Here is a 14,378-nt window from a genome sequence, read left to right as displayed (position 1 = left end):
AGTGAGCGGCAGTTCTATGGACCTACACAATATTAGGCAGGTGGTTTTTAATGTTGTGGCTGATTGGTGTTGCGTTCTCAAATGATGAGGTTACCACACATGCTTTGGAAGCAACACAAAATATCAGTGTCTTTTTACACAATTTAAATATCTTGGGATTTACTCTATAATAATACATATTACTATAAAGATGAAATCTGCAGAGGACCTGAGCATGAATATTAACAAGGACATGCTGACGTTGCTTGGTAACCTTCCTGGAGCGTACTATCACGTAACCTAATTAAAATTCATGAACTAAGCTTTCAATCATTGAAGGATTCGTTAATTCGCCTGACCAATAGCTGACTAAAGTCAGAGAGTGTTTAGCAGACACGGGGCCACTTCTATTAAAATGAATGGAAGAAATTGGAACGCCCAACGGTCAACGGCTGTAGAACGGAAGTCCCGCCTTACAGGTAAAAGAGCCAATCACCTTTTAGATACAGACTTGGCCTGTCAATCAACTCTAGGAAGTACATGCACATTAACTATATAAGCCGGGAAAATGGCGTTTTTTTAGCGTAATATGAGGTAAAGAATCACAATTTATGATTCCAGTGATGTCAGATTTTACTGCTGGTTTGAAATATCTTCTTTGATCGTAATCTTGACAAACCGTTTTTGAGCTTTCGGTGTTCCCCCATTCAAGTAGATAGGAGCTGCACTGTCATGGCTGGAAATATCCTCCCGAGAGTGTTCCAGAGATGACCGACAGTGGACTGACTTTATTGGAGAGACTTTGCTAAAGCCCACCTATCAACGTCTGCCTTGCAGCAAATCAGAAACGTTACGTAACGTTACGTAATTAATATTCATTAGCTAACCATTCTGGGTGTGATATCACGAAATTGTATGTAATTCTAGGATCCCTGCGCTGCTGTTGGCTGCATCCTCTGTCAATAACATTGAGCTCATTTCAGGAATGGTGGTTTCACTCGTAATAGCTGTACGGTGTATCAGTGCTGGTGTTTAGATATTCAATCTATCGGAAACAGGCAATTGGCGAATTTGTCGAAACATGGTATGTAGCTTTAATTACAAGCGTTTTTTTTTTTTTTTTTTTAAACATTCCTTATATTTATACCTTAATTCCTGTTCCTGAAAATATTATATGCTCTGTAGCTTACGATCATAAGCGATAAAAAGGCATTACTGAATTTGGCAATCTGTATTATAGGTATGTTATTGCTGTTCTATTAATTCTGTATTTAATCTGTCAGGGACACACAGCTCATGTTTTTCATTTGCACGTATGCAGCACAACGTATTAATGCATGTTGAATATGTAAACAAACAATGGCCAAAATGAAAAGGCAAATTATTATATATGCACATGCATATATAGTAATTGCATTTTTTAAATGTATTATTATTATAATATATGCATGCATATGCATATTATACATTAATTGCATATTTGTCTGGTTTGCAGTACGGTTTTGTCAACCACGCACTGGAACTTCTGGTGCTGAGAAATTATGGACCAGATATTTGGGAGGACATCAAGTAAGTTTAATTTTGATCTCTGTATGAGCAAACTTGCATTTTTATTTTTTTAAATGTTTTTTTATGCATGTCAATTGTCAATTATGCACACAATATATTGTTAATGAATTCATTTGTGCACATCTGATGTGTGATGTTTAGATCTCTGTGTAAATGCAAGTGACTTAGGTTAGGAGTAATAAAGAGTGGTGCATGTGTGTATGTTACTTCTGAGCATCAATGTGTGATTGATATGTCATATTGAAAATGATTTGGTGGATTTAAAATCTATCAAATATCATTTCAGCACATCCAAGACTATAGTACATGACATATACAGTACATTGAGAGGTATATATCAAGAAAATATGTTATATATGTATTTATATATAAATACAGTAATCAGATATATTTTCAGCACTAATGAGAAAAAGTAGTTCCTTATAAAGACCTTATTCTTTCAATTTCCCCCTTCTGTAGTCTATAGTCCGGTTTATTGTGACAGTCCTGTCTTTGATACCAGATGCTCTTTTTCATGAATTCAGAGCATGAGAAATCATGGCATAACATGTGAGCTTTCAGTCACTTGCGTACAACTTTTTCCTCTTAAACAAACAGTGAATCTTGATTTAACTTCCTCTTTTTATGTGACGTTTAAGAGTAGCCTTTTCAAGTCACAGCTGTATGTAATGTTAAAGACTAAATATATATTTTAGAGCCTGTTTAAGCTCAGGTTGCGAGTTTGAGTCCCACTTAATGTTGTTTGATTGTCATCATTCTTGGCCCTTTTTTCAGTTCACTTTAGTAATAAGGTCAAGCAGTTCTCATTTTGACTTGACTCTAACAGTCTTTATGTGTATAGCAAATGTTCCTTTTAATTTTAATCAATTTGGGATACAGATACAATTCAAAAGTAGTAAATTAACTTGGACTGTTTCCAAAATAAAGTGCATTGACATTCTGAATATACAGTACATTTTCCTATAACTTCCTATACTTAACAATCCTACAAACGTCTTTATCTTCACAATTAAATATTCTTACAGAAGAGAAGCTCAGGTTGATGTAGAGGGACAGTTTCTCGTCAGAATTATCTACGAAGATTCCAAAACATACGACCTTGTGGCTGCTGCAAGTAAAGTACTAAGTAAGGGTTTATTTTTGTTGTTTGTTGTGGATGGATGGAGATCATCATTTAACAAAACCTTTAAAAAAATCTGTTTTGTTTATTAAGTGATTTATTACATTACAAGTGGTTTATTACAAAGCTCTGTTAAACTGAAAAAATAAATAAAAATAAATCTGTATATATTTGAGGTTTCATTTGATAACATCTAAATTAACTAGTTTGGTTCGATTCAAACATGAAATTAAAATGCTAAATTTACTTAGCAAATGTTTTTTATTTATTGTATTTTTTTAGGTTAAATGAAGTAGAAATAGATTCTTGTGGCAACAATTGCAGGTTATCACTTTTTCAGTGTAGTTCTTGTTGTGACAGAAAATGTAAATTCTCTCATCATTTACTCACCCTCATGCCATCCCAGATGTGTGTGACTTTCTTTCTTCAGCAGAACACAAATGAAGATTTCTAGAAGAATATTTCACCTCTGTAGGTCCATACAATGCAAGTGAATGGTGACCAGAACTTTAAAGGTCCAAAAGAGACATAAATGCAGCATAAAAGTAATCCATAAGACTCCAGTGGATTAATCCATGTCTTCAGAAGTGATATGATAGATGTGGGTGAGAAACAGATCAATAGTCCTTTTTTTTTACTATCAAACTCCACCTTTTACCAGCCAAGTAGATAGCTGAATGTGAATGTGAAAGTGAAAGTGTAGATTTACAGTAAAAAAGGACTTAAATATTGATCTGTTCCTCATCCACACCTATCATATCACTTCTATAGACATGGATTAAACCACTGGAGTCTTATGGATTACTTTTATGCTGCCTTTATGTGCTTTTTACAGCTTCAAAGTTCTGGTCACCATTCACTTGCATTGTATGGACCTACAGAGCTGAAATATTCTTCTAAAAATCTTAATTTGTGTTCTGCTGAAGAAAGAAAGTCATACACATCTGGGACGGCATGAGGGTGAGTAAATGATGAGAGAATTTTCATTTTGGGATGAACTATTCTTTTAACTTTTGACATCTAAAGGGATAATTCATCCCAGTATGAAAATTATGTCATCATTTGCTCACGCTTTTGTTGTTCCAAAACCATATAACTTTCTCTCTTCTATAGCACACAAACAGAGATGTTCAGCAGTATGTTAATCTGATTCACCATTCACTTTTATCACATCTTTTTTCCATACGATTTAAGTGGATGGTGACTGAGGTATCATTCTGCCTGAGATCTACTTTTGTGTTCAATGGAAGATAGATAGTCAGTCATACATGTTCAGAACAACATCAGGGTGAGTAAATGATTACAGAATGTCATTTTGGGGGAACTATCCCTTTAATTAATTTTCATTTTCCCTGTCAATCTGGTTTATTCGCCAACAGAAATGGATGCAGGACACATCTTGCAAATGTTTGGGAAAATGTTCTTTGAGTTTTGTCAGGAATCTGGTTATGACACCATCCTCCGAGTGTTGGGCTCCAATGTTCGTGAATTCTTACAAGTAAGAGGCTACTTTTAATATCACCCAAAAATCAGCAGCAGCAGAGAAAGTGATGCATGCAAAATACTGTCTGTTCTCTATTTAAGGCATTGCATGTTCTGTAACTTTTCAAAGTATGATTTTTGGAAAATATACGTATATATATATATATATAAAGGGACAGGTTTGCTATTGTGCAATAGAAACTTTAGCATGTGTCATTGCTGATAAGTATTGACAATAACATGAGCCATAAATGAGTAATATATAATATAATAGCTCTTTAGTTAAGCTTTTCGCTCTTGCAGTGTAAGCTTGTTACACAACGTTTTGCTACCTTTGTAGTTACTGCTTAGAGTAGTGAAAATGTGTATTACAGAGCATGTTTTTCAGAAAATGTGACTTCTTTGGTTTACTATGTGAAAAATTGGTGGAGGGGCCGTGTCCAGTGTTCCCTAATTTTGTTCTTGCTGAGCAAAACCTATTTCTACTGGGCGGACCCTTCAGTCACCTGAGCAGAATATATAATGTAAATAAAATGTTATTTTATCAAATGTAAATATTTCAGTAATGTCTGTATCAATAACTGTGAAATGTTACAATTCTTGATACCAATTTCAATACCACAGAAATGAATATTACTATCAAGCAATATTGCATTTGCTGCTGAACACTCCTTTACTTAAAAATAATGCGCTCTAAGTCCTCGTGGTGGTGTAGTGACTCGCCTCAATCCGGGTGGCGGAGGACGAATCTCAGTTGCCTCCGCGTCTGAGACCGTCATCCCATGCATCTTATCACGTGGCTCGTTGAGCTCGTTACCACGGAGACAGTGCATGTGGAGGCTTCATGCTATTCTCCGCGGCATCCACGCACAACTTACCACACGCCTCACCGAGAGCGAGAACCACATTATAGCGACCACGAGGAGGTTACCCCATGTGACTCTACCCTCCCTAGCAACCGGGCCAATTTGGTTGCTTAGGAGACCTGGCTGGAGTCACTCAGCACGCTGAAATATTAACATTAAATTAAAACTGTATTGCATGTTGCCTTCAAGTGTTTCTCAATTAAGTTAACATTGCGTTATCTTTTTTTTAATCACTCAGATAAATAGTTATAACAGTGTTGTAACTAGGATGTTATGCAGTTTAAAGGGGTCGTGACATGAGGAATTAAATTTCCCTTTATCTTTTTGACATATAAGAGTTAATTGTACTATAAAAACATAAATTTCAGTGCCCGGTTGCATAAAGCTCCTTAAGTGTAATTTTCCCTAAAGATCACTCTAAAGTTTCCCTTAAACTTAATGTGTTACTTAAAGGTTTTTATAGGTAAAACGTCACAAGCGTTTATGATTTATTTTTTATTTAAGTACACCCTTAAAAACCATTAAGTGTTGCATAAAGCCCCTTAACTGCTATTTCTTAAGATTAGGAAAACTTCACCTTAAGTATAGGTAACAGGTGCCATGTGACAATGCTGTTTAGAAGAGGTCGGACAATAATTTACACATTAATAATGATAATGAAAAACTTTAATAGTCTTTAAAATTAAAATAAAAACATACAGTTAAAGTATTTTCTATAGGGTAAAATTGCCCAAGTGTTGGTCGAGACATTTTCGATCTTCTGACGGTTGGTAGAGACATGCTGTTATTTTATTACAGTAAAACCTCCCTCACTGTTGTAAACCCCTTAACGGTTTCCCTAACTTACGAGAAGTGTCTAAGGGATTTTATGCAACTCCCTCAAGTCATTCCCTCAAGGAGAAACCATGCTTTAAGTGTTATACATAGGGGAAAAACTTAAGGTGTTTTATGCAACTCAAAACTTCCTCCTCACTATATAAAGAGCATTTGTTGAAAGCAAGCTGCCAAAATGACACATTCTCTACTTCCTCCACATTGTGATGTCACACTAGACATTTGCATCTGACCGCCTCCACAACAGCAGATCAACACCTACTTTACCTTATCACTTCCGTAGCCCCACCCAGTAGCGGTGAGCAGTGAGATGACAAGGAGAGAGCCAATCAGAACAGTGGGCGTTTACTGTCAAGTCTTAAAGGAGAAGCAGCACCAAAACCGATCATTTCTGACAGAGGCTCACAATGAGGGTGGAAAATGAAAATGCTTTACAAATAATTTTTTTGTGCAAAATCTTTACTAATAATATAATTGATCCTCAAGGAACATGTTAAAATAATAAAAAAGGCATGTCATGACCCCTTTAATAAAGTATATAATAACATTAGCTTTTGATACTGTTGTTATTTTTATATAATATTAAAATAACTTTTTAATGTTGTTGTTTGATTAATGTTAACAACATAGACAGTAGCATGTATATTTACACTGTAAGGTCTGCACTGATTTTAACACACCTGATTTTTCGTTGCACCTGTTTGCAGTCACGCAAGATTTAACCTGTTTACATTAAAGACTCGCAGGACGGCATTATGACCATGAAGTGCTTTTCTCCGTTCATGCGCACAGCCACATTATCGCATTTACCAGGAGTGCTTGTGACTCGTGTTACATTTGGCAATATAATAATCCTTTCACAAAGGTATTAGTGCTGCATATTTCCAACCTTGTTTCTCAAAAATCAACAGATATTCGTATGGACTTCAGTTGGAACATTTAGCTTTGATTCAGTCTCTGTGGCTTTCCCGACACACTGATTCTTTTTTTTCACCCAAATTTAGAATGCCCAATTCCCAGTGCGCTCTAAGTCCTCGTGGTGGTGTAGTGACTCGCCTCGATCCGTGTGGTGGAGGGCGAATCTCAGTTGCTTCCACGTCTGAGACCGTCATTTTATCACGTGGCTTGTTGAGTGCATTACCGCGGAGACGTAGCATGTGTGGAGGCTTCATGCTACTCTCTGCGATCCACGCTCAACTCACCACGCGCCCCACCGAAAGCAAACCACATTATAGCGACCACGAGGAGGTTACCCCATGTGACTCTACCCTCCCTAGCAACCGGGCCAATTTGTTCGTTTAGGAGACCTGGCTGGAGTCACTCAGCACGCCCTGGATTTGAACTCACGACTCTAGGGTTAGTAGTCAGCGTCTTTACTCACTGAGCTAACCAGACCCCCCGACACACTGATTCTTTTATCCAAAGCGACTTACAAGAGAGGAAAACATAAGTGAATCATCTTAGGAGACAGTGTTATGAAAAGTGCCATATTACAAAGTATCACTAGCATCATAATAGTATTCAAAACAGAATAAAGTGCAACAGAATTTTTTTTATTTTTTTTTAATGACTGGTTAAGTGCTCATGGAAAAGATGTTTTTAGTCGTTTTTTGAAGACAGAGAGTGAGTCAGCTTCACGGATGGAGTTGGGAAGGTCGTTCCACCAACGTGGTATGATGAAGCCGAAAGTCCGGGAAAGTGTTTTACCTGCACTGCACTGATTTTTTGCCATCTGTCAGGGAGCAACATCCCCTTTTAACATGTACAGCTTAGATGGTCAAATCAGCCAAAACTTACTGAGACAAAGATTGTCATTACTAAAGCTATCAGTAAACTAACTAAAAATATAGACACTACTACTGTAACTTAATAACAATTTTCAGCAGCTTATTTGCTTTCAAAAACGTGTATGTTTTTTTTCCAGTAATAAGCAGTTTTTCCCCCAAGTAGCAGTGCAGTGCAACTACTTTTTCAAAAGGGTAGATTGACTGGTTTCTCTATTTTACATTATTAAAAGCAGAACACAAGACTTCACAGATTCAAAGTCACTTCTATAACGCTCCAAACAAGATACCCTGTTTTCATCCTGACCAAAAAGCATGCTCTTTTCATCACCATGTACATTAAGATCAGCTTGTTCCCTCCTTCAGAATCTGGACGCATTACATGACCATCTGGGCACCATCTACCCAGGCATGCGAGCGCCGTCGTTCCGCTGTACAGATGCAGAGAAAGGGAACAACCTTATTCTACACTATTACTCTGAAAGAGAGGGTCTACAGGACATCGTCATAGGGATCATCAAGACGGTTGCGCAACAGATTCATGGAACCGAGATTGAGATGAAGGTCGGCTTGTGCTTTTGTCCTTTTTTGTTCTCCTGTATGTGCATTTTGCTGTGTCTGATTGGTCACAAATGAGTGTGATCATGTGATCAGCCACTGGACATCCAGTAATGAATAACACAGCAGAAGAGAGGTTTTTTGTTTAGTTCTCAAAAAACAAACAAACAAACAAAAAAAAACACACACAGCCGTCCCCACCCCCATACAAAAAAATAAATAAAATAATAATAAATAAAAAATAGATATCCACAATGACACCAAAAATTAGTGCATAAGTTAAAATGCATTTATCTCCTCAAAAGTCTGACATCACTGTAAACACTTCATTGATCACTGTAAATGAAGGAACCGCATGGTGCATGAACACGTGCTAAACAATAAATTCATTTGTACATGACTGGAGCAAGACCAGAGATAGATTTTGTCCCTGTCTCACTTAGAGGCCCCATTGATACTCAACATTAAGATGAACTCCCTACGGATTATCCTTTGTCACTGCACTGTAGTCTCCAACTTATTTTCCAAATAAATCCTCTCTACACTATATAAGAGCTAATCATCTCCCAGACGGCAGACTGCTCTTTCTCTCTCTCTCGCTCTCTCTCTCTCCATCTGGGCTTTGTGTGAAATGAGAGAGTTCAATCGACAGACCCTCCAAATGTAACACCTGACTTGTTAAAAAAAAAAAAAAAAATGTTAGCTGTCGTTGTCATGGTGACAGCAGGGCAAAAAAACCCTTGGTTTGACGTCAGTGAAATGGGCTCAACTTCAAGCTGACAGAGATAAAACAACAGCTTCTCTGCATTCAGAACTGCCTGATATGATGTAATAAAGAAAAACATTTAGGAATATTTTCAGTGATATTACTGAAAAGAAAAATGAGAGACCTTTGCAAAGAGTTCCTTCATCATATAATCCCCAAGTTTGAAAGAATTCTCCTGTAAATGGCTCATACTTTGCTTAGTCTACATTCAGATCAAGATGAACATTTTTGGGAATCAGCAGGAATGACTTCACTGACCTTGGACTCTTAGCACATATTTTGTGCTAAGATAAGTGATATTGTTTGGAATAGAGACTAGGGCTGCCCGATATGAAAATGTTAGGCCAATACCAATTAAAAAAAAAAAAAAAAAAAGCTATAGGCTGATACAGATATTTTGCCACTTACCTTAATTTGTCATCAATTATTTTGAATTAATTAAAGGGATAGTTCACCCAAAAATGAAAATTCTGTCATCATTTACTCACCCTCATGCCATCCCAGATGTGAATGACTTACTTTCTTCAGCAGAACACAAATGAAGATTTCTAGAAGAATATTTCAGCTCTGTAGATCCATACAATACAAGTGAATGGTGGCCAGAACTTTGAAGCTCCAAAAATCACATAAAGGCAGCATAAAAGTAATCCGTAAGACTCCAGTGGTTTAATCCATGTCTTCAGAAGTAATATGATAGTTGTGGGTGACAAACAGATCAATATTTATGTCCTTTTTTACTCTAAATCTCCACTTTCACTTTCACATCTGAATGTGAAAGTGGAGATTTAGAGTAAAAAAGGACTTATAAAAAATAAAAATCTGTATGAATAATTGGAAAAATGGACATGAGTTACACTCTTTAAAAACTGTGAATTTAAATACTCAATCCAGAAATAATAATAGCCACATAATGTAGAAGGGTTGGCACTCCTCAGAACATGTAATATTTAATTCCATTCTTTGTCATTTTTACATTAATGAGGAAAAACTGGCGTTACTGATGTGAGAGTTGTAAAAGTAGCACTTACTGTACTTGTACATGATGAGGAGAAAACCATCCAAAATATTCTAAACCTGCAGACTTTGACCTCTGAAACATCAATATGGTATCCATTAAGGCTGCACGATTGATTGAATTAAGAATGAAATCGCGATGTGACCTTGCACGGTTACAACACCGGAAAAGGCTGCATGTTGAAACAGTCTCTATTCAGAGCTTCAGTCAGCGATGTGTGATCATGGGGCGCCCTCTAGCGCACATGTTGAGCAGGGCAGCAATTTTAGATGATGTTTTATCTTGCCGTACAGCGAAAGACGCATTTAATAAATCCAGATTATGTTCTCCCCCCTCCGTGCAAAACAGCTGAATGTCAAACCATGCTTTCCTTACAAGCGCTTAGGGTGAGTAAAGTGGGACTGACGAACACTGTTGTATTTTCCGCATTTCCAGTAGCACTTCACAGTTGATATAAAAATGGCATTGCATGACTTGATGATGTTTTTTTGTGATGTGATGGTTAATCCCAGCTCTGAGACTATATTGGCGTCCGGAGTTTGTTTGAACAGTGTCATAAAACTCTTGCAATGTCTCATTATGGTGGACAGCAGAGTAGGTGCATTAACACTGACTGGAATTACTTGTGCATTAAACAGTTTTAATGCACGAATGGTTCAATGGCAGATGAGCTTTTAGGAGCACTTATTTTACATAATATTCACTCAAAATGGGCACATACAGATTATCTTAAAAAGGCTAAATATTGTAGGATTAACCGGCCTAGCCGATTTATCGGTCAATCGAAACCTTCAACCCTTCCTCATTTACCTAGTTACGAATGCAGTGAGAATTTTATACTGTTACCTTTATGTTGTAATGTACCATGCAGTACCCAAATAAGACTCTAAATGTGGTATTTTTGGGTGTGCACCAGGTCATTCAGCAGAAGAGTGAAGAGTGTGATCACATTAAGTTCTTGATTGAGGAAAAGGATTCGGAGGAAGAGGCTTTTTATGAAGACCTGGATGGTTTTGAGGAGAACGGAACTCAAGAGACACGAATTAGTCCATACACCTTCTGCAAGGCTTTCCCATTCCACCTGATGTTTGACAAGGACCTCATGCTCACACAGTGTGGCAATGCCATCTTCAGAGTTCTGCCACAGGTCCGTCTGCTCAAGAATCATTGTTTAGTTTGGAAATGTACAAGTGAAAGATATAAAGTATGTATAAATTGTGAGGTGGAAAAAAAATCTGTGTCATCTTCCAGCTGCAGCCTGGCATCTGTAACCTGTCTTCTGTGTTCTCTCTGGTGCGGCCACATATAGACTTCAGTTTCCATGGCATCTTGTCCCACATCAACACTGTCTTTGTGTTGAGGAGTAAGGTCTGCCTGACCTAAATAACATAAATTGTGTTTGAAAACAAAAATTATGCTGCATGTTGCTTTTGACTTTTCTTAAGCGTGTACTGCTTGCAGGAAAACTACATGACACAAGGGTTGTTTGTGGCTTCTTGTAGGAGGGCCTGTTGAATGTAGAGACTGCAGAGAGTGAAGATGAACTCACAGGCACAGAGATCAGCTGCCTCAGACTGAAGGGCCAGATGATCTCACTTCCTGAGACTGAGAACATCCTTTTCCTGTGCTCACCAAGGTACATGGACAACCCTGTGAAATATTACAGATGAACCATAAGGTCTTGGTTGGCCACACTAATTGCATTCTGGTTTTGAAAGTATTTTCCTGCTCTTGAAGAAGAGAAAATGGACAGTCTGATGGCATCATGAACCTCTATCTTCATTCATGTATACTACATTGTATGATGGAAATAGCATAACATGGTAAATAGCATGAAATAAAGCGTTAACACTAGTGTTTGCTATTTATAGTATGCAGTAAGTGCTTATCTAACGGTTAGGCATGATAGAGTTGAAAAGTGGGCCAATACTCAAAAAAGTTTCACATTTTAGATTCTCCTGTGAGCCAAATCCTAATAGCAAAGGATTTTTCATTTTAATCATTATGGGCCATATTTGAAAAATGCTACGTTTTAAGTGCAGCGCAATACGATATGTCATATGTGCAAAGTCAGTGGGTATGGCCATAAAGTCTTGGTATTTTGGTGCAAAGAATGCGCTAAGTTTAGGCGCAAGTGGGTTGGTGAAATCGCGCACGCATAACGCTTAAGGGTTGGGTCAAATGCAATTTAATTCAAAGGGTCTTCTTTGGTTATTGCACCATCTGCATCCAATTATATATTCCATTCCTTGTCAAGCATTGATAACTTTCATAAGAGGTCGGTTGCATTAATGGACTGTATGCAATTAATTAGAAGAATAGAAATATGGATTTGCGCTCTTTTGCACATTAACAGGGTCCTTGTTGAATGTCAGGCATATTTCTGTGACATTGACATGCTCCTTATTGAACTAATTGGATGTAAAGAATGTAAGTATAATTAATCAGATTGATCTAATGACACACAAATTATGGCTAGTATTAACAGTGATTGTCAGAGGCATCATTTGATGTTCCACTATATTTTCAGAGTTTGGACATGAACTTTATTACCACGTGCTGGTGGAATCTCCAAACTGCAAATGCAGGAAGTTTATACTTTGCACTGAAAATAGACACAGTTCTCTATTGGTTCTCCTATTTCTCAAGAAAATAGCAAATTGCACTTTGCACAGATTCATTAATATACAGTATACGTATGGTTTGCGTGCATACACCCACAGATAGTGCAAGCACTCCCACCCACGCCTACTTGCACTTTGCACTGGCTCAGAAAGTGAGCTTAGAATTAGCGTTCTCACGAAAATTGGATAAGATGCAGTGCGTGTTGCGCGTAGTGCTGCACCCAGAGTGGTCACGAAAATAGAGCCCTATGTGTGTTTATACCTCATAAGGAAAGTCCACTTAATATGAGCAGATCACTTGGTTCAGATACTCTTTCAGTTGCAAACACAGCTACTGGAATAATCTGTGTCCATCCCTCTGGTTTAGATTGAACTGTGTCCTATTTCTATTCAAAACATGCAGAGGCTTTGATAACTTATAATGGAACACACTTTTGAGTTGTGGACATTTTCTTATGGGACTGTTGTATTGAGTTTTCATTTTGTTACTTGCGTATTCCAGCGTTATGAATCTCGATGATCTGACGAGGAGAGGTCTGTACCTGAGTGATATTCCTCTTCATGATGCCACCCGTGACCTTGTGCTGCTGGGGGAACAGTTTCGTGAAGAGTACAAGTTGACTCAGGAGTTGGAGATCCTGACTGACCGTCTTCAGCACACGCTCCGAGCCCTGGAGGACGAGAAGAAGAAGACAGACAGGTCAGTCCTCCAGCATGTCACAATCACACACAAACTTTGCATTTTAATTGATTTTAAAGACTGAAATTAGAATAAAAGCAGTGCATGCAGGAGTATCTCATGGCTCTGTTCTGGATCCATTTGGAACATTTATACACCATTATTCAAACAGTTCTCTGTTTTTCAGTATTTAGGATTGTTTTAAAATGTTAAAAATTAAGTGGTGAAACACAACTTGAGAACAAAAACCTAGATCAACAAACTCTGGAATAGCTCTAAACTCTGCTTAAAGGTGCACTCAGTAATTGACACTAAGGGGCCTGGATGCAGCACTATTCAAACACAATAGTTTTCAGGGACCAATGCCATCATAGAAATTCACTTTTCACAGTCAGCCATGATTATTTTAATCCATGAGTTAAAGTCACTGATCCTCAATCTTAAAGAAATAGTTAATCCAAAATTAAAAATTCTGTCTCAATTTGCTCACCCCCATGTCATTTCTAAAATCATATGACTTTCTTCTATGGGACACAAAATTAAATATTTTAATAAATATCCCAGTTTGTCTTCTCGATGCAATGACAGTGGATAGTGACTGGCTTTCAAGCTTCAAAAAGGATGTGAAAGTATCATAAAAGTAATCCCTGCAACTCATCATTTACCAAATCTTCTCAAGGCATTCGATAGGTTTTTGTGAAAAAAGAAAAACACAAATGTAAGTTGATTTTCAGTGAAAATCTTGATGTCCGTTGTGCATTCATGAGTACGTGTGAGAAGCTTGTTCACAGTTTAGCAGTAAACAATGCGAGTTCTCACGTGAAATCAACTGTGTGTGTAAAATATGTTTAAGATATGGATGAAGACACAGGCCCAGAGTGGTCTAAAGACCTTTGCACAAAGTGCAGAATTCAGTGGAATAGATTTAAAGAGGGTAAAATGTGATAAAATGAAGCTGAGAGTACTACACTCATATTGGTAGCTTAAAGTATAATATATAGGGCTGTCAATTTAATGCATTAATTCAGTACGATTAATTTTATAAAACCATTAACACAATTAAACATGTCCCTGGGATGTTATAAGGAATATTCCTAACATC

At 37.4% G+C, this 14,378-nt stretch overlaps 1 protein-coding gene across 1 annotated transcript in view; it reads left to right on the top strand.

Moving 5' to 3' along the window:
* The first annotated feature begins 889 nt into the window (after positions 1-889).
* Positions 890-14,378, top strand: part of gucy1b1 (guanylate cyclase 1 soluble subunit beta 1) — a 34,710-nt gene continuing 21,221 nt past the window's right edge. Inside the window, exons 1-9 of the mRNA XM_051705036.1 lie at positions 890-1,063; positions 1,475-1,548; positions 2,574-2,674; positions 4,048-4,166; positions 8,001-8,198; positions 10,890-11,120; positions 11,225-11,341; positions 11,476-11,609; positions 13,100-13,297. Of these exons, the coding sequence (XP_051560996.1) occupies positions 1,061-1,063; positions 1,475-1,548; positions 2,574-2,674; positions 4,048-4,166; positions 8,001-8,198; positions 10,890-11,120; positions 11,225-11,341; positions 11,476-11,609; positions 13,100-13,297 (1,175 nt within the window). The 5' untranslated portion in view covers positions 890-1,060. The remainder of the gene's footprint in view (positions 1,064-1,474; positions 1,549-2,573; positions 2,675-4,047; positions 4,167-8,000; positions 8,199-10,889; positions 11,121-11,224; positions 11,342-11,475; positions 11,610-13,099; positions 13,298-14,378) is intronic.

The sequence above is a fragment of the Myxocyprinus asiaticus genome, chromosome 8 (genome assembly GCF_019703515.2).
Source record: "Myxocyprinus asiaticus isolate MX2 ecotype Aquarium Trade chromosome 8, UBuf_Myxa_2, whole genome shotgun sequence".
In the NCBI taxonomy this organism is placed as follows: domain Eukaryota; kingdom Metazoa; phylum Chordata; class Actinopteri; order Cypriniformes; family Catostomidae; genus Myxocyprinus; species Myxocyprinus asiaticus.
This window is presented reverse-complemented; position numbering and strand designations above follow the sequence as displayed.